Below are 24,177 nucleotides of genomic sequence, written 5' to 3' on the forward strand. Positions count from 1 at the left end.
ATGTAAGAAAGAAGCAGCCGCTGTAAACTCCACAACACAACAAAGACAATGTTTCTCCATGTGACAGATAGGAGTCAGACGTCTCGATGGCGATGTCTCTGGAGGTCCTCCTCGCTGGAGGTGACATAACGTCCTGATCATTGGGTGCAGGGAAGATTTCATGTGGAAATTCCAGAAAAGATCCGAACTTCACAGGTGATTCCAATAAAAGGAACATTTATTTAGAATGAAGTTACAATGAATAGATGATATATAAAAGGCCTATATGAGATCCCTATGAATATGAGAGAGGGATCCGCCCTGGAGCGCAGGTATGAGAACGGAATATGAACATCGAACATCAGTAACAATGAAACAATTCACAAGAAAAACAGAAACAATTATCAGTTTTCAAGAATAATTCTGTCGCTAAAGACTTTGGGGCGTCTCTGTGATTACATCTTAAAAAAGAAAAGGAAAAGGAAGAGATCATCTGTAGCCACGCCCACTGCTGCCTGCATCTTATTGGCTGAATATGGCCACCAATCAGATTTTAATTCCTGAGATGTTGCTGGGTAGATTTCTTCTATGATGATGTTTCCTCACAGCTGCTCCTCCGATAGGTTTATAGAACCATTACATACATATAACACAGCATGAAGGGGCTCGGTGAAGGTGGCAGTGAAGGTGTGTAAGTGTCTGATAGGGTCACACAGCTCATAAAAGGACAGCTGCCCGGCCTCATAATCCAGACATATCCTGACTCCATCACTGGGGATCCGGTGAGGTAACGGGATCTCTTTACTGTCATGTCTCACTGAATACTGATTATTATACTCCCCATATAAACACCAGGACTTGTTGTTATCTCCAATGTGTGACTGACGCCCCCTCCTGTCTATACTGGGGTAACACATCCCCACCCTCCACCATCCTGACCCCCTGATCTCCACATCCCAGTAATGTCGTCCTGAGGTAAATCCCCTCCTGCTCATCACCTGATTATACTGGAATCTCTCTGCTGTTTCTGGACGATTCTGTATATTCCATGTCCAGGTCGCAGTTTTCAGGTCGTCTGATATAAGGAGAATATTACCAGCCGTGTTTACATCCAGTAATATGTCTGCAGGATCCTGCACATAGAAGATCACATTTATATCTCTTATCATAGCAGATAATGTGTGTGATATGTGTGAGATCAGCGCCGCACCCCGATCACCTCCATCATGTCCTCCTGTGTCCTCATCACCTCCATCATGTCCCCCTGTGTCCTCATCACCTCCATCATGCTCCCCTGTGTCCTCATCACCTCCATCATGTCCTCCTGTGTCCTCATCACCTCCATCATGTCCTCCTGTGTCCTCATCACCTCCATCATGTCCTCCTGTGTCCTCATCACCTCCATCATGTCCTTCTGTGTCCTCATCACCTCCCTCCTCCTCAGGATCACACAAGTCCTCTGTGTCCGGTTCCCGTAAGACAGTCAGTGGATCCGTCATGTTACACAGCTCCTCCATGTGCCTCATCTTCCTGGACAGCTCGTCCTTCTTTTTTTCCAGCTGACGGATCATACGAGACAGTGAAATTGAATTGTCTTCTTTTTTCCTGGAGATCTCACTCAGGACCCTCTTCTCCAGGTCGTCCACCCGTCTCCTGATGTCTATGAACAGGGCAGTGACTCTCTCGGCTTCTCCAGCTGCTTTTTCTTGAGCTTTTCTCCTTTGCTCCTCCAGACTTTGGACTCTTTCCTCAGTCTTCTTTCTCTTTGTGATCAGTTTCAGGAGAACATTTCTCAGTTTCTTCTTCTTCTTCTCAGAGGCTTCTTCCAGCATCTCCACCCGGTGTCCCCGATGTCCTCCGGTCAAACTGCAGGACACACAGATACAAGCAGCGTCCTCAGTGCAGTAATATTCCAGGATCTTCTTATGGACAGAACATTTCCTGCTCTCCAGAGAAGTGCTGGGATCAGTGAGGACGTGTTCTGCTCCTTTGCTGTGAACCCTCAGATGTTTATCACACAGAGAAGCCTCACAGTGTAGACAGGATCTAACAGCAGGTACAGGAGAGTCCACACAGTAAGTGCAGCGGATCCCGGTGATCTCCTCTTGAGGGAGATGAGTAGACTGGAAATCCTCCACTATGTTGTGTAATGTTACGTTCCTCTTCAGCGTCGGCCGCTCCTGAAACTCTTCTCTACATTCAGGACAGGAATAAACTCCTGACCCATCCTGTGTATTCAGGACCTGATCAATACAGACCCGGCAGAAGTTGTGTCCACATCTCAGGGTTACAGGATCTGTATACAGGGTCAGACAGACGGAACATTCCAGCTCCTTTCTTAAACCAGCAGACGCCATCGCTGACAGAAGTAGGAAGAAACGAAAGTGTGTAAAGTTCAGAAAAGAATGGGTGTGATTAACATTTATCACCCATGGGTGAGGCCAGGTTCATTCTCTTGCAAAAAAAAGTTAAAGGGGTTGTCCACTACTGGACAGACTTTCTACTGACCCCAGAGTGTTGCATAAATTACATAAAATTCATGTTAACCTCTGGACAGGTGCTGATCCTCTGCACGCAGCTGTGTTCCATGCCAGTCTCCTGGCTTCAACATCTGCTGGAGCTGTCATGTGACCGCTACAGTCAATGATCGGCTGCAGCCTTCGCAATTCATCTAAGCCTATTGCAGAGTTCAGAAACTTAATCCATGTGAAAAAAAACTCTCATCTGACCAGCCCTATTCAATTGCATGGGTCCTTGTGCAAATTTGAGACATTTTAGCCCACTTGGTCCTGCTCTGGATAGCACCAAGGAATATCCATTTATGAGTGAATGTAAAACCCACTGCTCTCTGTCTTGGTCATTCCTGAATTTACTAAGACTGTTTCCTCAAGATTAGACCAGTCCCAGCAAATCTGCTACTCTTGACAAGTATGTGTATATTGTGGCCAACATCACAGGACAATTCTCTTCACTACTATTATAGATCTATTATGACTCTGGTCCTGAAATGCATTTTTCATCAGAGGAAAACATATTAAAAAAATAATAAATCTGACAATGTTGATTGCTGCAAAAGGGCCGAAAGTAATCTATTTCTACAATCTAGTAACCATATTGAGATCCTGCTACTGTGCATCCATCTCTCGAATTCCCATTTGTGTGTTCTGATTCTGACGTCACCCAGTTGTCTACGACTTTCTATATCAACATTGGTTCAAGAAATGCAGACCAATACGTAGAGGCGCCCTCACTGATCTGCCAACCGTCCAGTTATGTAATTGTGGCACCCTGATGTTCACAGGTACCACAGGACCCAGGGTGCATGGATGGATTTTTCCAGAAGAGGCCCTCATTACATACAAACACCTCCACCCTTCCGCCTCATACCACCAGAGGGAGCCCGTTAGGGATATATATATGGAGGGTGGAGCTAGGCAGTTCAGTTCAGACAGAGTCAGAGAGTCTGAGAGCGTGCTGACGCTGAGAGCAGCGAAGACGCAGCATGTCTGCTGCTGAGTTCTGAGGGCCCCGAGTGTGGCCGACGGCAAGGAGGAGAGGAGAGAGTTGTTGAAAGGGGCAGAGAAGCATCATAAGACTCACGCCGAAGACACAAACCGGACACCGGGTGCGCGCCTACAGGGTCCTTTATACCCAGTAGGGATCACCAGCATTCCAGGAAGACTACAAGTCCCTGGCAGACCTGAAGCTAGACCCATTACAGGACCTGAAACCACGAAGGCCCCGGCGACCAGGGATAGTGGTTGCCAGCAGAAGGTCCTACTACCAAGCGACAGGTGAAGGAACAGCACGACACATAAGCTAGGCCCAGTTGCAGGCTGGCCAGGAGCATACAGAGAGACAGACACGAACCAGGAGGCATTATACCCGCTCACTGGGGAGAAGTCCTGAAGTGCACCCATCCTACTGAGTACCCTGGACCGTACCTGACATCCACACCAGTAAAGGTATTGAAGCAAATCCCCTGTCTCTGTCAATTACTCCTGCTGCGCCATCCCGCCTGCACTACAAGTCCCAGCATCACCACCCACCAAACTCCACACTGCCCCGGGGGGCCCGCTCCACCTGTGGGGAGCAGAAACACCTCAGCTGCCATCCCATCACCCCTTGGAGGTCTGCAGCAGCGCTGGTAAACCTTACCAGGTACCACAGGTGGCGTCACAAACTATTTACTTTATTTTTATCCCTATCCAAGTTACAATCCCCTTTTTGGTTGACAGCCCTGGGCCACGGACCGGGCCAGCCACTGTGACATATACCCCCCAGCATCCATAGGCCCGGCTGCCGAGTACCCCATTGCCCCGGGGGCGCGTCAACTTCTGGCGCCATGAACAGGATTGCGTGCCCGTTGCCACCAAGTACTGTGCGCCTTAAAGAACTGTGTCGCATACCGTGGTGAAGTTTTCCCGCCAATTGCCGCTGTTTCCCGCCATTATCCGCCATTTTCGAGTCGCCGCGCGGGAAGAAGAGGGGCGTAACCGCGGGAATCGGAGAGGCGTGACTGCTGGAAGCGCGCGAAGCTCAAGCCCCGCCACGCGCTCTGACGCAGCACCAGGAAGCGTCAGGTCCTGGAAGGAGACCGTAGTCTGCGGAGCTGCGGCCTACCCGATTAAAGAAACAGGAGGTAGGCTATGATTCAATAGGGGGGCGCAACCATGGCCGACGACCAGCAAGCCGCCGGAGCACCGGATAACGCTCCCGATGCTCAACTTGCGCCCGGCGCCGCTCAGGCCGGAGCGGCCGACCCACCAGCAGGGGTCGTGTCTCTGTTGATACCCATGGCCCTGCCGTATATTCCTGGAGCAAAATGGCTTCCCCAGTATGACGGCAAACCAGACACCCTGTCTGGATTCAAGAGACAAATATGCGGTGTACTGGATATGTACTCAATGACTGGTAAACAGAGAGCCGCTGTTGTGCTGGGACAATTGATTGGTGCCGCAGAGCGGGAAATTGAAACCTGGCCAGCCGCAGACCAGGAATCAGTATCCATTATCTTTAAGAGACTGCAAACTGTGTTTGAAAACCGCACTGAGACAGATCTCTGGATAAGGTTCTACCACTATACCCAGAAACCTGAGGACAGTATCCGGGACTATGACTGGCGCTTACAGGAAGCCCTGCGGGCCCTGAAACAGGTTAGTCCAGCCAGCATACATGGTGAGGACAAAATGCTGACGGAACAGTTCATCCGGGGGTTGAGGTCCCAGGAGGAGAGAAGAACTGTACGTTGGTGGGCTTTAGATCATCCAGACGCCACCTTTGACACCCTGAAGGACATGGCTATTAAGGGTCTACAGCCCCTGGAAACATAAGGGACTGCTATCCAGCGTTACCAGGGTGGGGCCACCCCAGTGCCCGCAGCACCCACTCCTCCTTCATTGACAGCTGAAACAAAGATGCAAACAGTGCCGCCTAGCGAGCTGGACAACCTGCGCTCTGAAGTGCGTCAGCTGAGTAAAACCCTTGCCACTGTCCTGAGCACCCTGCAGCTACAGGTGGAGCCCGAGCCGGAAGGAAGGATCCTACTCACCGACAGCCCTGAGGATGTCCCCTGGATGAGGAGAAGAAGGAAGACAACGCCACCCCGCAGGAGGACAATGCCACCCCGGAGGAGGACAATGCCACCCCGTGGGAGGACCAACGTCGCCCTCCAGGAGACTTCATCTGCTACCGATGCCAAAAGGCAGGCCACACCGCGCGGAACTGTCCTTTAAATGGGCAAACCCTGGGGCCGAGGGCCGACACCCAGGAGTAAATCAACCAGGCCCATCAAGCTGGTACCACCGGTTCGTAGGAGGAAGGCCTATCCTGTCCATCTTGCTGGACGGCATAGCAACACCAGCGTTACTGGACACCGGCTCACAGGTAACCATCATACCTGATGTCCTCTACAAAAGGAACTGGTCCATAGATGAACTCCACCCGCCAGCCCCGAACCTCTCTGTGTATGCCTCTAACGGCCTTCCTCTTAACCTAGTAGGGGTTAAGGACATGACAGTGAAGGTGGGGAGAGTGGAACTGAAGGACCAAGGACTAATTGTCATAGAATCTAACCCTGGTGATACAGACTTGTATATGATACTTGGTACAAATATTGTTGGTAACTGTTTGGGAGAAGTGTTGTTTTTGCTCCAACAGATTGCTGACACTGCCAAACCGGGGCAGAGGAAGGTGCTCCAGAGAGAGATTCGAGCCCTCCTGTACCAGCAACAGGTAAAGCTAACAGGTTGTGAGATTGGTAATGTACGGGTGACAGACCCGATACCCATTGTGATTCCCCCAATGAGTGATATGCTGATTTGGTGTAGGGCAGCAATAGGTCTCAAGGGACAGAACTACCAGGTGGTAGTGGAGCCCATTAGCTCAGAGCATAGACCTACACTCTTAACTGCTAGAGGGGTAGTTGACGTACGCAATGGGAGGGTGCCAGTACGACTCCTAAATTGTGGGGAGGAGGAAGTCAAATTGCCAAGGTATGCCACTGTTGCTAGATTGTATACTGTGAATGATGATGCCATACACACAGTGGAATCCTTGACCCCACCAGATGCAGTGGAGGACAACGACTCCGAAGCTCAGCTGGAGGATTGGTGTCAACAGTTCCATGTTGGGACTGACGCCACTCCTGTCCATCAGAAACACGGTGTTTACAGAGTGGTTCAGGAATATGAACAAGTGTTTAGTAAACACCTACTTGACTTTGGAAGGGTTAAAGGGGTACAACACCACATACCCACCGGTAACCATCCACCCATTAAGGAGCGTTACCGACCCATACCACCAGCACATTATCAGCAAGCCAAGGAAATCTTGCGTGACATGAAAAAGGCAGGGGTAGTAAGGGATAGCTGTAGCCCTTGGGCAGCTCCCCTGGTCCTGGTCAGGAAAAAGCGTGAGGATGTGTGTAGATTATAGACAGATTAATCGCATAACACATAAAGATGCATACCCTTTGCCCCGTATAGAGGAATCACTGGTTGCACTAAAACCTGCCAATTACTTCTCTACACTGGATCTCATTCGCGGGTACTGGCAAGTCTCTGTTGCTGAGGAAGACCGGGAGAAGACGGCCTTCACCACCCCGATGAGACTGTGCGAGTTCAACAGTATGCCGTTTGGACTCTGCAATGCACCCGGAACGTTCCAGAGGCTGATGGAGTGTTGCTTGGGACATCGGAACTTCGAGACAGTGCTGCTGTACCTGGATGACGTTATCGTGTACTCGAGGACGTATGAGGATCATCTGAAGCACCTGGCGGAGGTATTTGAAGCATTGTCCCGGTATGGGATGAAACTAAAGCATTCTAAATGCCACTTGCTCAAGCAGAAGGTTCAGTACCTGGGGCACATAGTCAGCTCGGAGGGAGTAGCACCAGACCCGGAGAAGGTCACTGCCATCCAGAAGTGGCCTGAATCGAGAAGCATCAAAGAAGTACGGCAATTCCTGGGACTGGTCGGGTACTACAGGAGGTTCATAAAGGACTATACCAAAAAGGTAGCACCTCTACAAGACCTCCTGGTAGGACAGTCCAAAAGAGGAAAGAGTCCCCCATTCCAGTGGGGCAAAGAGCAGGCTGAATCGTTTGCAGTAATGAAGCAATTCCTGACTGGTGAAGAAATCCTGGGTTACCTTGACTACAGCCAGCCTTTCCTGCTGTACACCGACGCCAGCAACGAGGGACTGGGAGCTGTGTTGTCCCAGAAGCAAAATGGAAGAGAGAAGGTAATTGCGTATGCCAGCAGGAAGCTACGCCCTACCGAGAGGAACCCGGAGAACTACAGTTCCTTTAAGCTGGAGTTCCTGGCCTTGGTCTGGGCTATCACTGAAAGGTTCAAGCATTACCTAGCCTCAATTAAGTTTACAGCCTTTACCGACAATAATCCCTTAACATACCTGGAGACAGCCAGGTTGGGAGCCATGGAACAGCGTTGGGTGGCCAGACTGTCAAATTATCAGTTCACCATCAAGTACCGGGCAGGTCACAAGAACACCAATGCTGATGCCCTGTCAAGGATGCCTCACCAGTCAGACACCAAGGATGAAGTGGATGATTTAGAGGAAGTTGAATTACCTGCTTTCCACCGAAGCGGAGTGGTCCATGAGCAACACGTCACCAGAAGACGTCAGGGAAGGACGCTGAATCCTCTACTCCACCACAGTTGGAAGGAGACTCAAGACAGTGTCCCGGTTGTCAGCTTCATCAAAAGACTGATCACCCAGGAAGGTTCTCACCTGGAGAAGGATGCTCCTCGACAAGCCAAGCAACTGTGGAATGAAAGAAGCCGGCTGTTCATCTACAGAGAGAAGCTGTGCAGAAGATATGTCAACCCCAAGACCCATGAAATGGTGTGGCAGATTTTTGTACCCAGGACGGATATCCAGATGGTGTTGGAAGCCTACCACGATCAAGCAGGTCACTTTGGCTGGAAGAAGCTGGAAACCCTGCTGAAGGACCGGTTCTACTGGGTTGGAATGCGGAGCTCCATAGAGAGGTGGTGCCGGAATTGTGGGCCCTGTAGCCTCAGAAGAAAAGACTACGGCAGCCAGAAAGCACCCTTGCAGTCCATCAAAACAACCCAGCCCCTGGAGATCGTCGCTCTGGATCACGTCAAGCTGGCACCCAGGAGGTCAGGCTACTCCTATGCCCTGACTATGGTGGATCACTATTCCCGGTTCCTGGTGGTAGCCCCTGTCAAGGACCTGACAGCAGAGACTGCAGCAAGAACGTTCCAAGCATACTTCTGCAGGCCCCATGGATACCCGGACAAAGTGCTGACGGATCAAGGCCCTGCCTTTGAAGCCGAGCTGTTTAAAGAATTCTGCCATCTGTACGGATGCAAAAAGATCCGGACTACGGTGTACCACCCTCAGACCAATGGTTTGTGTGAGAAAATGAACAACATCGTCATAGACCTGCTGAAAACCTTACCCTTGGAAGAAAGAAATCAGTGGCCAGACAAGCTACCTGACCTGGTAGATCTGTACAATCACATACCTGTGAGTTCTACAAATTGTACCCCAGCGTACCTCATGAGGGCAAGACCTGGGAAATTGCCCATGGACCTGGAACTCGGAGTGGTAGAACCGGAAGCAGATATGTCCACTGAAGACTGGGATACCAATCGGCAAGAGCAGTACAGGAGAGTACAGGCCTGTGTCGAAGACAGTCTGAACAGAGTAAGGGAAAGACAGGGAGAACAGTACAATAAACATGCACCAGCAGAACCCTTGGCACCTGGAGAGATAGTGCTAAAGCGGAAGAGAAGAAGTCACAAGCTCGATGACCAGTGGGAAAGAGAGCCCTACACAGTGCTGAACTCCAAATTTGACAACAGTAAAACCTGCCTGATTAGCAAAGATGGAGGTAAAACAACTGCAACAGTCTCAAGAGACCACCTGAAAGTGTGCCCAAGTCTACTGAAGACAACGGAAGAAGAAGTGCCTCCTATAGCACCAGAAGAACCCAAGGACGACGTGCTTCACACAGTTCTAGGAGATTTCCCTGCGGACTGGCCTCAACTTGATGGAGCAGTCATTATACCTGTAATACACTTCTATCAGCTAGAAGAAGAACCTGTGAGCGCTCTGGAAGAACCTGCTCAGGAACAGGAAGAGTCCCCAGTAAGAGGAGGATTACCCGTTGAGACGGAGCCTGAAGGCCCAGTGGACAGTGTAATTGCCAGTCCCATAGAGAGATTAAGGCAGTTCTATAATCTACCAGCACGTACACCTGCTAGATTAATAGAGAGTGCATGCACAGACACTAGTGACACCCCAGTGCTACGAAGGTCCACACGCAGCACACAAGGACAAATCCCTGCCCGGTTTAGGGAATAAGCATGAAGTGCCTAAATTGTAAATAGTTACCCAGTTGGGTATTGCCTATTATTTATTGTGTAAACTGTCAATAATATGTGTGCATTTAGTTACCCGTCAGGGTATAGAGACTTGTAGGCTGAGGACTGTGGGTAGCCAAAAACTGTTCTTATACATAGTTGCACTCACCAAAAGTGCCCCTTAAATGACCACAGAACAAAAACCCGTTTGGCGTGGCCGAAGACGTGGTCCAGCACCTGGATCACTTATGCCCTGTAGCCACGCCCAGGGCCTACGTTGAGGGTTTTCAGGCGGGTCCCTCATGTTTCTCCCTGTTACACTTTCATCGGTGAAATGGACACCTGGTTAAGGGACATACTGTAACTTAATTGTTGTTATAATTATTATTGTTGTTATTGTTGTTAACCTGTTTTGCAAAATGCTTCAGTCCAGGAGTACTGAATTGTACTAGGGGGGAATGTGGCACCCTGCTGTCCACAGGTACCACAGGACCCAGGGTACATGGATGGACTTCTCCACAAGAGGCCCTCATTACATACAAACACCTCCACCCTTCCACCTCATACCACCAGAGGGAGCCCGTTAGGGATATATATATGGAGGGTGGAGCCAGGCAGTTCAGTTCAGACAGAGTCAGAGAGTCTGAGAGCGTGCTGACGCTGAGAGCAGCGAAGACGCAGCAAGGAGGAGAGGAGAGAGGAGTTGAAAGGGGCAGAGGAACATCATAAGGCTCACCCCGAAGATACAAACCGGCCACTGGGTCCGCGCCTACAGGGTCCTTTATACCCAGTAGGGATCACCGGCATTCCAGGAGGACTACAAGTCCCTGGCAGACCTGAAGCTAGACCCATTACAGGACCAGGAACCACGAAGGCCCCGGCGACCAGGGATAGTGGTTGCCAGCAGAAGGTCCTACTACCGAGCGACAGGTGAAGGAACAGCACGACACATAAGCTAGGCAGTTGAAGAAGTGCACCCATCCTACTGAGTACCCTGGACCGTACCTGACATCAGCACCAGTAAAGGTATTGAAGCAAATCCCCTGTCTCTATCAATTACTCCTGCTGCGCCATCCCACCTGCACTACGAGTCCCAGCATCACCACCCACCAAACTCCACACTGCCCCGGGGGCCCGCTCCACCTGTGGGGAGCAGAAACACCTCAGCTGCCATCCCATCACCCCCCGGAGGTCTGCAGCAGCGCTGGTAAACCTTACCAGGTACCACAGGTGGCGTCACAAACTATTTACTTTATTTTTATCTCTATCCAAGTTACAATCCCCTTTTTGGTTAACCGCCCTGGGCCACGGACCGGGCCAGCCACCGTGACATATCCCCCCCCAGCATCCATAGGCCCGGCTGCCGAGTACCCCATTGCCCTGGGGGCGCGTCATAATAATACCAAGAGAATTTATTTTCACATCATAAGTGGCACCAGTGATATTTGCTAGCCACTTATCACACACTAGATGGTGGCCCGATTCTAATGCATCGCGTATTCTAGAATATGTATGCGGCCGACCGGGCGCAATCAGCAAAACGGTGTTTAAATTTGGCGGCAAGATCGGTGATTGGTCACGGGTGGCGGCCACGACCAATCAGCGAACTGTGTTAGTGAGGACCGGGGAGCTTGTTTAAATTTGGCGATAAAATCGACCAATCAGCAGAGCGTTGTTTAAATTTGGCGGCAATCTCGCTGATTGGTCTCGGCCGGCCGCGACCAATCAGCAGAGCGTTGTTTAAATTTGGCGGCAATCTCACTGATTGGTCTCGGTGGCCGGCCGCGATTAATCAGCAGAGAGGCATTTAAATTTGCCGGACATCTCGCTGATTGGTCGCGGCCGGCCACCGCGACCAATCAGCAGAGCGGCGTTTAAATTTGCCGCCCATCTCGCTGATTGGTTGCGGCCGGCCACCGCGACCAATCAGCACAGCGACGTTTAAATTTGCCGCCAATCTCGCTGATTGGTTGCGGTGGCCGTCTGCGACCAATCAGTAGAGCGGTGTTTAAATTTGCCGCCCATCTCGTTCATTGGTCGCGGCCAGCCACCGCGACCAAACAGCAGAGCGTTGTTTAAATTTGGCGCCAATCTTGCTGATTGGTCGCGGCTGGCATCCGCGACCTATTAGCACAGCAGTGTTTAAATGTGGCGTCAAAATTGGTGATTGGTCGCGGCCGCTATTTAAATGTGGCGCCCAAATTGGTGATTGGTCGCGGGCAGCGGCCGCGACCAATCAGCAGAGCGGTATTTAACTTTACCGCCAAGATCACTGATTGGTTGCGTGCGGAGAGCGCGACCAATCAGCGAATCGTATTGGTGAGGAGCGGGGAGCGGAATCGTATTAGTGAGGACCGGGGAGCGCCGCTGCCTGTGCGGCTACTTCCGCTGCGAGAAGCCGGGACATGAGCGACTGCTCGCAGCAGAAGTATCCCGACCCGCAGCGCCGCTCCCCGGTCCTCCCTTGACACCCTAGCCGCTGATGTCCCCACAGTATCCGCATGGTGTTACAAAGGTCCGGACATTTGTGTTAAAAATCGCTGATTGGTCGCTGGCGCTGCCCGCGACCAATCACCGATTTGGGCGCCAAATTTAAATATCGGCCGCGACCAATCACCGATCTTGGCTCCACATTTAAACACCGCTGTGCTGATTGGTCGCGGCCGATATTTAAATATGGCGCCCAAATCGGTGATTGGTCGCGGGCAGCGTCCACGACCAATCAGCACAGCGGTGTTTAACTTTTGCGCTAAGATCAGTGATTGGTCGGGTCCGAAGACCGCGACCAATCATCGAATTGTCTTGGTGAGCACCGGGGAGCGGCGCTGCCTGTGCGGCTACTTCCGCTGCGAGAACCCGGGACATGAGCGGACGCTCGCAGCTGAAGTATCCCGACCTGCAGCGCCGCTTCCCGGTCCTCCCTTCCGCATGGAGGTCAGCGACGCCGGCGGTCCTTCCGCTGCTACCGGCCGGGAGATGAGCGCCTCGCGCCGCTCATCTCCCGGCTGCATCTCCGTCCCGCAAATGGGTCCGGCGGTCGAGGTCCTTCTGCTGGTACCGGCTGGGAGATGAGCGCCTCGCGCCGCTCATCTCCCGGCTGCATCGCCGCTCAGCTCCGTCCCGCAGATGAGCCGCTAACGGCCGCCATCTTTTTTCAGAAATACCGCGGCGCTGATTGGCCGCTGCTGGACCAATGAGCGACGCGGGATTTCCTGGACAGACAGACAGACAGACGGGATAAGACGATTATATATAGATTTTATAGAAAAATCATGACCTTTCATGATTGGACATGAGGTGACTAATTAGAACTAAATTAGCAGAAACAAGGCATGGTCATCAGTGCTGGACTAGCCGGGCCGTTCAGAGGAGAATGCCAAAACTCATTCTGACAAACCAATGGTGGAAAGTCAAGAGGTCTTCACTCTTCAGCCAAACACATCGCTGGTGTTCGACTAACATGTCGGAACGCACAACTCATTGTTTCTTAGCACGGATGGGCGTTATCATAAGATGACCAGTACAAGTGCCATTGATGTCTATGGGAAAAGGAAAAGCAATAATTCAGAAGGCAAAAGTTTGCACAGATCACCGCGCAGTGAAAAAACATTGTCTGGACAGATGAAGGCAGATTTCTGTTACACCATGCTGATTGGGGGGCTAGAATTGGGCATAAGCAGCAGGAATGTATGAACCCTTCCTATCAGGGAAGAACAGTTCAAGCATTTAGAGGAGAAATAATGGTGGGGAGGGTTCTTGACATACCCTGGCTCCTTTGATGCCTTGCTTTTCTGGCCTTCACGGTAGCCAGATCTTAATGCTACAGAACTCTTTAGTGCGAGGTAGCACGGGCACAGCATGTCGTCAATACTTCCATTTAATGTGTGTCAACTGGAAGAAGCTATCTTGTCTTCATGGCCAATAGTCATGAAACACCTAGTGGAGTTTACGCCATTACAAATAACTGTGCTTCTGCAGGCCTCAGGAGATGCAACCTGGGTGACCACAGTGTACATTTATAGCCAAGCACAACTGCAAATGAACCACAAGCCTCATGGGTATCGGAACTAATTTATTACATTTGACACTCTTGAGTGCTATATATTTTGTGTCATAAACATGTTTTAAGAATTGTTCCTTTTCCTTAATGTGGAAATTCATTTCACATTTGATCCTTTGGAAGGGCAGGACAAAACCCAACAATCTCTCAGATGACTTCTAAAAATGTATGACGTCCGGTAGACAATCATCATGATACATTTGCAAAAAGTGATCTCAATACATCTTAGCAGCTCTAAAACCCATGACATCTTCCAACCTGTCTACCAAGGTTCACCAAACTGGTTAATGATGTGTCGTGAAACTAAAAATTTGTAGTGAAAATTGGTCCTTTAGACATTTCAAAGTGTTGGAATTTATTACGAAGGACAGAATTGAAAATATATCACAAAAAAGTTAGGTCTAGATCGGGGTGGTTTTCCTATCTTTGAGGTTTCACTGTATTTGACCTTTCAGCTAGAGGTCTGCGAATAATACGAGTGGTGATCTGTACAATTAGACTTCCCCAATATCCAGAACCGAGGAGTCCAGGCATAAGGTGCAGGACCGGATACTATTTCGGTGGAGATCACAGCACGCGGCCACCTCACCAATTTAGTTTAGGTGGCCTCATCACATCTTACACTACATTATACTCAAAGAATTTCTAATGGTTCATCATAAGTCACAAAGTAAAAGAAAACAGAACTAAACGGGGTCTGCTCCAAACTAGCAAATCTCCTCCATAGGCGATGGTCATATATGCATGTGATCCCGTCTTGGGTCCTAAATGTATGTTCCAGTCCGCGTGCAGAGCCGACGGGTAGAAGTCATGTACGTCTGTCCATGCACATAGCTGTATCCTAACACTGTGATTCATCTAGTGGAGTTACAAGTGTTGGTTGTATCTGGTGGTCCCGTAAAGGTTTCTGAGGCAGATCTGGGTCTGCGCAGGTCAGCTGTCGAAACCTCTGAAATGTAAAAAAGTGAAACTAAATCAGCTGAAGACAGAATCCACATGTAAGACTCAACAGGAGACTAGTGAACCGTGTATTGTACAAGTGACCATGTGATCATAAGGGGGAACTAAAATAATTACAAAAATTTGTTTTAAAAAGAATGTAAAAAAAAAAAAGTATAAAAAATGAAACAAAATCATAACAATTGAAATCACAGTTTTTTTTATCTGGTAAAATAAAATCTAGAAAATAATTTTTTTTTAATACGAGTCCAAATGATTAAAATATCACATTATTTATTCCACACGCCGAATGCAGTATGAAAAAAAGGGAACCTAAAAGGGATCATAATGCTCTAAGGAGGCCAAAATGGTACCATCGAAAACTACAGCTCACCCCTCACAAAACAGCGAGGGGTGAGCTGTGTCATAATATTTTGCCCCAATAGTCTAGACCGTGCCTGGCTGAACTGATGGACGTGAAGCAATGTTATAGCCAATGATGCCCATTGAGCAGAATGTTACGTTGGCCTAACCAGAATTTACCACCAGACACATTAACAATTACAGATGATTTTGCGTCTCCACGACTTACCTCTGTTATAGGTCCTTTGATTGACGACACTTTATAACAAACCCATAGTGGGATACAAATCATAGACGCAAGCGCCAGCAGCCAACCCACCGCATCCCCCCACCAGGGGTAGGTGTAACGCTTGTTGTACTGGAGGGGAGTGTATTTTACCAGTGAGAAGATAAATGTGGCCTAGAAGAAGAGAAGACATCAGGTGAGAATTAGATAGACATACTACAGCGGCCCAATGGCTTCCACAAATTATTAATACCGCCATCTCACCAGGCACACAGCAGGAGTAATGAACAACCAGCAGTACTTGATGATGGGCAGGGGACGGTAGCCAATCATATGCTCCACATTGTCGTAGAAGTTATCAGCACCTGTACAACCAAGAGTTTCTAATTAAGTTCAGTGAAGGTAGAAGATGTAACCATGGTTGGTTGCCACTCACCGTATATCCAACCAATGCAGAGGGTCTCAAAGATGGCGACAAACAGCAGACACATTCCACTGGCAGCGTAATAGTCGAACAGCTGGAATACGTACATGCCACCCTGGGTGGATACAAGACAATAACTGTGAGGACTCTTCAGAAGATAATATAACACAGTCCGTAATCCTATAGGAACCAGACTATGGATACTCGAGAACGGGTCGATAAGAGGACTCCCAACGTAGGTTGAACCATTACCATTTCAATGGATAGCTAGTTTACCGTTTTCCAGACAAGAACAGTGGAAACCAACTTTCACCATGTCTTCTTATCTCCAACAATAAATGGAAAGTTTGGTGAGGAACCAAGTCCTTCACACCCTATTCCTAGTAGTAGGCGCACCAATAATAATGGGGAATCTTCACGTTTTACTGGCCAATTCCATACCTCCGTCAACATGACGAGCCCAATAAGGAAGGAGAAGATGCAGACGACCAGGATAAGCTGCTCGCGGCGGTTCTTCTTACGAAAAATACTGGGATACATGTCAACCAAAGAGGTGACCAGACTCTCCACACATACAAACTGAGGAGAAGACAGGCCAAAAAGAGGAAAACAGTCAGTGTATCCCATATCTAAGGCAGGCATTGTGTATGTTTCATTGCTTCCTTATGTAGATATAATGTCTCCTTCTGTATTAAAAAAACACATTTTGTGTATACACATCCTATGAAAGGCAAAGTGTCTCCATGGTAACAGACTACAAACTGAATATGTAGTCAGGACCTGCAGTCATAATCACTTTTTCTCTACTCATGCTAACCTACTGAATGTATGTTAGTATAAAGTAGGGGGTGGATGGGAGTAAGATGGCAGATTCAGACTACAGGGGGTTTGTTTGTTGTCTGTTACTATGGAAACACATAGTTGCATTATTTATTTGGGTGAATATTGTCTTTAAAGCCATCTTAGATGTTATAAATGGGTACCTGACTGTCCAGACCCAGAAGAACGACCATAATAAAGAAGAAACAAGCCCATAGGGGTGAGAATGGCATCATGGACACAGCTCGGGGGTAGGCAATAAATGCTAAGCCTGGGCCTGGAAACCAAAAAAACAAAAGATGCAGATTTCACCACCTAAGGCTCTGACCGGATTACCAAACCAAAGATCTTCCAATAAAGCGAAAGACTCATTTATTTTATTTTAAGCTGCCCATACACATTAGACTAATGTAGTCCAAACCCACCAATATCGACGGGTCTGGCTGACGGTCTAATGTGAATGTGGACACCGTCCGACTGATGGTCGGGAGAGATGTTGATCAGGCATATTCGATTGTGGACCACCGATAGCATTGTTCTCCCTAAGATAAGCTGCCGGCCGATGTGTCAGTCGGTGGCTTTCTCATAGAGAACACAGGAGCTCGGCTGAGATGTCACCTGAACAATCTTTCAACCAACAGACATCTAATATATGCGGCCAGCTTTAGTCTCAATGGGCGTTAATGGTTAAATAAATGTCTATAGAATCCCCAGGTTATAGCGTACAGCCCCTCCCCAGACACAAGGAAGTGATAGGGGAACTATACATATATGAGCATTATGTGTCTATACGGTGTCATGTGTTACTATCTTTCCTCATCTCGGCCTCCAGGAGAGCAGTCGAGGTGCCATTACGTTAACCATCCCCTGCAGATCTCGCCCCAATCTGCACAGTCAAGCCGACAAATGAGCTGCAGAAAGCAAGACATGATTGTATTTCGTTTGCTCTGATGACCAATAAGTTTAATATTTTGTCGGGAAAGGACCCCTTCTCATTCTAAGATAATCAGTATTTTGTAAAATATTGGTCAAGTCTTTGCCTCTATGCATATTCTCTGGCCATAGGGACTATGTAATATGTGTAATATGCTATATGTCTTGTCCATGACAATAGCTGATCATATTACTATTATTAAAAGTTTGGAAGCAGAATGCATTCTGGGAACATACTGTACACAAAAAAAAGAAATCTTCATCTACTCACCAGATTCTGCCACCTCTGATATTGGTACCCCTTGTTCTTCTGCCATAAAGCCCAAGATGGAAAAAATGGCGAATCCAGCCACGAAACTTGTGCCGCTATTTAGAAAGCATAAAGCGACGCAGTCTCTGCCGGAAAGTAAGAATAAGTCAGATCTACTCCGCACGTCTTGTAAGAAAGGCGGGAAACTAAAAAAGATCACGATCATATTAATATATAACTTTCTGTAATAACTTCTGCTTTTCTGAAGGCTTCGATGGATGGACTAAATCATTGACAGCGGCATTTAACACATGCCGGCCGGAAGCGAGTCACCAATCCCGCCCATCGGCGCCCCTATCACGTGATCGCGGGGTGCTGATGGGTTGTCATGACAGCTGGGCGTCTGAAGAAGACCTCCGTGCCTGTCATTGTGAAACTCCTGTGAACGCCAGCTTGTGGCCAACCTTCATAGGAGATCATGATTTTTGCTATACATAGCATTACTTCAGTACTGCTATGTATAGCACAGGTGACCAGACTGAAGTCTCCTAAAGGGAATATTGTAGTTGGTAAAAAAAAAAAAAAAGTTAAAAAAAAAGTTTAAAAAAACAAACAAACACAAAAGTTCAAATCACCCCCCTTTTTGCCCCATTGAAAATAAAACAATACAGTGCTGGCCAAAAGTATTGGCACCCCTGCAATTCTGTCAGATAATACTCAGTTTCTTGCAATCACAAATTCTTTGGTCTTATTATTTTCATTTAATTTGCTTGCAAGGAAAAAACACAAAAGAGAATGAAGCAAAAATCAAATCATTGATCATTTCACGCAAAACTCCAAAAAAGGGCCAGACAAAAGTATTGGCACCTTCAGCCTAATACTTGGTTGCACAACCTTTAGCCAAAATAACTGCAAACAACCGCTTCCGGTAACCATCAATGAGTTTCTTACAATGCTCTGCTGGAATTGTAGACCATTCTTCTTTGGCAAACTGCTCCAGGTCCCTGATATTTGAAGGGTGCCTTCTCCAAACTGCCATTTTGAGATCTCTCCACAGGTGTTCTATGGGATTCAGGTCTGGACTCATTGCTGGCCACCTTAGAAGTCTCCAGCGCTTTCTCTCAAACCATTTTATAGTGCTTTTGGAAGTGTGTTTTGGGTCATTGTCCTTCTGGAAGACCCATGACCTCTGAGGGAGACCCAGCTTTCTCACACTGGGCCCTACATTATGCTGCAAAATTTGTTGGTAGTCTTCAGACTTCATAATGCCATGCACACGGTCAAGCAGTCCAGTGCCAGAGGCAGCAAAGCAACCCCAAAACATCAGGGAACCTCCGCCATGTTTGACTGTAGGGACCGTGTTCTTTTCTTTGAATGCCTCTTTTTTTTTCCTGTACACTCTATGTTGATGCTTTTTCCCAAAAAGCTCTACTTTTGTCTCATCTGACCAGAGAACATTCTTCCAAAACGTTTTAGGCTTTCTCAGGTAAGTTTTGGCAAACTCCAGCCTGGCTTTTTTATGTCTCGGGGTAAGAAGTGGGGTCTTCCTGGGTATCCTACCATACAGTCCCTTTTCATTCAGACGTCGACGGATAGTACGGGTTGACACTGTTGTACCCTCGGACTGCAGGGCAGCTTGAACTTGCTTGGATGTTAGTCGAGGTTCTTTATCCACCATCCGCACAATCTTGCGTTGAAATATCTCGTCAATTTTTCTTTTCCGTCCACATCTAGGGAGGTTAGCCACAGTGCCATGGGCTTTACACTTCTTGATGACACTGCGCACGGAAGACACAGGAACATTCAGGTCTTTGGAGATGGACTTGTAGCCTTGAGATTGCTCATGCTTCCTCACTATTTGGTTTCTCAAGTCCTCAGACAGTTCTTTGGTCTTCTTTCTTTTCTCCATGCTCAATGTGGTTCACACAAGGACACAGGACAGAGGTTGAGTCAACTTTAATCCATGTTAACTGGCTGCAAGTGTGATTTAGTTATTGCCAACAACTGTTAGGTGCCACAGGTAAGTTACAGGTGCTGTTAATTACACGAATTAGAGAAGCATCACATGATTTTTCAAAGGGTGCCAATACTTTTGTCAACCCCCTTTTTTTAGGTTTGGTGTGGAATTATATCCAATTTGGCTTTAGGACAATTCTTTTTGTGTTTTTTTCATTGAAGACAAATTAAATGAAGAGAATAAGACCAAAGAATTTGTGATTGTAATCATTTTCAGGAAGAATCTGAGTATTATCCGACAGAATTGCAGGGGTGCCAATACTTTTGGCCAGCACTGTAAATAAAAAAATACACGTCTGGTATCGCCGCATTCAGAAATATCTGATCTGTTAAAATATAAAAACAATTAATCTGATTGGTAAACGGAGTAAAGAGAGAAACAATCAAAACACCAGAATTTATGTTTCTTTGGCCACAGCAACATTGCAATAAAATGCAATAAGAGGCGATCAAAACATTGTATCTATCCCAAAAAAGTATCAGTAAAAAGGGCAGCTCAGAGCGCAAAAAGTAATCCCCTCACCCAGCCCCAGACCTTGAAAAATGGAAATGCTGTGGGTCTCAGAACACGGCAACATAAGCAAAAAAAATTTCTTACAAAATTCGGATTTTTTTTTTAAACACTTAAATAAAAAAAAAATATATATATACATGTTTGGTATCTGCGAACTCGTAATGACCTGGACAATCATATTACCAGGTCAGTTTTAGCATTTTCTGAACATGGTAAATAAAAAAACAAAAAAAACAATTGTGGAATTGCAATTTCACTGCACTTGGAATTATTTTCCCGTTTTCCAGTACACTATATGGTAAAATCAATATTGTTATTCAAAAGTACAACTCGCCCCGCAAAAAACAAACCCTCATACGGCTATATTGACAGAAAAATAAAAGAAGAAAAGTGATTTCCTGTATTTTCAGTGCAAAATTGGAGATCAAGACAAACTTTGGGCCCCCCCAGATTTGTTGCTCATCTTGTGTTACACTTCTGACAAGTTGGGTCTTTATTATTAAGAAAAAAAGAAATCCAAACCTACAGGAACCTGTGTAAAAAAAAAAAGTGACCCCCCTCCTCTTAAAACATAAATTAACTGTGGATTATCACACCTTTGGGAAGTTGAGTTCACTTTCTTTAGCCACACACAGGCCTGATTACTGCCACACCTGTTCTCAATCAAGAAATCACTTAAATAAGACCTGCCTGACAAAGTGAAACAGACCAAAAGATCCTCAAAAGCTAGACATCATGCTGCGATCCAAAGAAATTCAGGAACAAATGAGAAACAAAGTAATTGAGATATCAGTCTGGGAAAAGTTATAAAGCCATTTCTAAAGCTTTGGGACTCCAGCGAACCATAGTGAGAGTCATTATCCACAAATGGCGAAAACATGGAACAGTGGTGAACCTTCCCAGGAATGCCCGACTGGCCAAAATGACCCAAAGAGCCCAGCGACGACTCATCCAAGAGGTCACAAAAGACCCCATAACAACATCCAAAGAACTGCAGGCCTCACTAGCCTCAGTTAAGGTCAGTGTTCATGACTCCACCATAAGAAAGAGACTGGGCAAAAATGGCATGCATGGCAAAGTTCCAAGATGAAAACCACTGCTGGGCAAAAAGAACATAAAGGCTTGTCTCACTTTTGCCAGAAAACATCTTGATGATCGCCAAGAATTTTGGGAGAATACTCTGTGGATTGTCGAAACAAAAGTTTAAATTTTTGGAAGGTGTATGTCCCATTACATCTGGCGTAGAAGTAACATAGCATTTCAGAAAAGGAACATCATACCAACAGTAAAATATGGTGGTGGTAGTGTGATGGTCTGGGCTGTTTGCTGCTTCAGGACCTGGAAGACTTGTGGTAAATGGAACCATGAATTCTGCTGTCTACCAAATAATACTGAAGGAGAATGTCCGGCCATCTGCTGGTAACATCAAGCTGAAGCGCATTTGGGTAAAGCAGCTGGACAATGATCCAAAACACACCAGCAAGTCCACCTCTGAATGGCTTAAGAAAAACAACATTAAGACTTTGGAATGGCCTAGTCAAAGTCCGATTAAGATGCTGTGGCATGACCTTAAAAAGGTGGTTCAAGCTTGGAAACTTGTGGCTGAATTACAACAATTCTGCAAAGATAAGTGGCCAAAATTCTTCCAGAGCGTTGTAAAGTCTCATTGCCAGTTACCACAAATGCTTGATTCCAGTTGTTGCTGCTGAGGGCCCAACCAGTTATTAGGTTTAGGGTGCAATCACTTTTTCACACAGGACCCTGTAGGTTTGGATTTCTTTTTCTCGTAATAATAAAGACCTTTATTTAAAAACTGCATTTTGTGGTTACTTGTGTTATCTTTGCCTAATATTTAAATTTGTTTTGCGATTTGAAACATTTAAGTGACAAACATGCAAAAGAACAAGAAATCAGGAAGGGGCGAACACTTTTTCACACCACTGTAGCTCAAAGCTGCCAGTTCCCACTCCACCAAAATCTTGGATCCGGAACAAGATTCGGACGCTGATTTGGTTGAAGAAGAAGCTGATGGACAAGATCCTGATTTTCTAGGCCATGAGTCTGGGAAGCCTCACAAACTAAACCAGGTTGAGCTAAATTATTTAGTTTGTGTTCTGAACTTATCAAGAAGTCTTGCGGAACTCTTGGTTTTGAGGCTCAAAGGCTGACACTTGTCGGAGCAGGAGACCAGAATATGTTCTTTCCGCCATAGGCAGCCGGAGCTTGAATACTTCAATGGAAGGGGACCTAGTTTACTGCAACGATGTGAACTCTCTGCTAGATGCAAAGGTACAAGAGCACAGGCCTCAAGAATGGAGGCTTCAAAAAACAGTTTAAAAGCGGTACTTCTGCATAATGGCAATGAAAATCCATCTGTTCCTCTTGCTTATGCAGCAAGTCTGAAAGAAACATATGAAAATATGCGCCTTCTGCTATCAAAAATCCGTTACGAAATCTAGCGGTGAAATATCTGTGGTGATCTGAAGGTAATAGCCTTGGTGCTTGGGTTGCAGCTCGGCTATGCAAAATTTTGTTGTTTTCTCTGCAAATGGGACTGCAGAGACTGCAAAAAACATTTCACGAACAAATAGTGGCCACCAAAAAACAGTTTGACTCCTTGAAGAAAGTATGTCCAGCATCAGCCTCTGGTAACTCCAGAAATACTTTTCCTTCCACCATTCCACATAAAACTTGGGTTGATGAAGAACCTTGTCAAGGCGATGGATCGTGATGGCGGGGGTTTTGCTTACCTCAGAAACAAGTTTCCACAAATCAGAAAAGCCAAGATCAAGGAAGGAATTTTTGTGGGACCACAAATAAGGGAAATTATGAAAGACACTGATTTTGACAAAAAAACTAGGCGAGGCTGAGGCACCGGCGTGGGAGTCGTTCAAAAATATAGTGGTCAACTTCCTTGGAAACCATAGAGCACCAAACTATAGAGATCTTGTGACTGAGCTATTACAGTGCTACAAAGAATTGGGATGCAATACATCTCTCAAGATACATTTACTGGACTCATATAGATTTTTCCCCTGATAACCTTGGTGATGTCAGAGACTAGCACGGGGAGCGGTTTCATCAAGACATTGCGCTACTTGAAGGCTGTTATAAAGGGAAATGGAGCCCAAAAATGCTTGCAGACTACTGTTGGGGACTAAAAAGTGGACGCGCCTGCAGCTAAATATTCAAGAAAATCAAACATTTTTTTTTTTACAATTAAAATTTTTCAAAAATATAAAACGTGTGTTACTCAAAATCCCTGCCCGACAGAAAAATTCTGAATGCAAATTTGGAATCAGGGGACAAAGTACCATAAGATGCTGCAGTTAACACAAAAAAAGTAACACTTTGTAGGCCAGTGTATTAGCTCTGGCCATTAAAGAAAGGAAGACTATGTTTAGGCTCTCTACTGCCTTAGTGTCATCACAGCTGGGGGAGACTTCCTGCCTCTAAGTTGGGAGGGAGCCTGAGAATGTGCAGCGTGGAAGCAGCATCGAAGGTAAATCCTGTCACTGCCTTCTACTCGCTTATTTCTGTTGGATATATAGGTATATTATATGTATATTATCATCGCTGACTCCTCTCAGTTCAGCCACCAGTCACATTCTAGTCTTCAGATTACCTGTAGCAGTTGTTGTGATATTGATTGTAGCTTCCCAGTGCGGTCAGGCATCCCAAACAAATGGCGTACGAGAAAAAGATCTGCGTCCCAGCGTCCATCCAGACCTGCCGAGGACAGTCTGGTGAATGGCAAATATAAAATCAGTTGATAAAGGGCACCTCTGTTCCCCAT

At 46.9% G+C, this 24,177-nt stretch overlaps 2 protein-coding genes across 2 annotated transcripts in view; both read right to left on the reverse strand.

Annotated features, from left to right (window-relative positions):
• Positions 1-248: 248 nt before the first annotated feature.
• Positions 249-2,363, reverse strand: LOC141164771 (E3 ubiquitin/ISG15 ligase TRIM25-like). The gene has a single exon (XM_073650310.1). It carries the CDS (start codon positions 2,334-2,336, stop codon positions 582-584), a length of 1,755 nt encoding a protein of 584 aa, XP_073506411.1. The 5' UTR covers positions 2,337-2,363; the 3' UTR covers positions 249-581.
• An 11,526-nt stretch (positions 2,364-13,889) lies between these two features.
• Positions 13,890-24,177, reverse strand: part of LOC141164772 (sodium- and chloride-dependent GABA transporter 2-like) — a 32,371-nt gene continuing 22,083 nt past the window's right edge. Inside the window, exons 8-15 of the mRNA XM_073650312.1 lie at positions 24,007-24,110; positions 17,873-17,997; positions 16,833-16,945; positions 16,291-16,428; positions 15,862-15,964; positions 15,690-15,790; positions 15,429-15,599; positions 13,890-14,846 (exon numbers count right to left, since the gene is read on the reverse strand). Coding sequence (XP_073506413.1) covers positions 14,739-14,846; positions 15,429-15,599; positions 15,690-15,790; positions 15,862-15,964; positions 16,291-16,428; positions 16,833-16,945; positions 17,873-17,997; positions 24,007-24,110 — 963 coding nt within the window. The 3' untranslated portion in view covers positions 13,890-14,738. The remainder of the gene's footprint in view (positions 14,847-15,428; positions 15,600-15,689; positions 15,791-15,861; positions 15,965-16,290; positions 16,429-16,832; positions 16,946-17,872; positions 17,998-24,006; positions 24,111-24,177) is intronic.

This window comes from Phyllobates terribilis, unplaced genomic scaffold (assembly GCF_046119375.1).
Source record: "Phyllobates terribilis strain yellow unplaced genomic scaffold, ASM4611937v1 Scaffold_10__3_contigs__length_209671492, whole genome shotgun sequence".
Classification (NCBI taxonomy): domain Eukaryota; kingdom Metazoa; phylum Chordata; class Amphibia; order Anura; family Dendrobatidae; genus Phyllobates; species Phyllobates terribilis.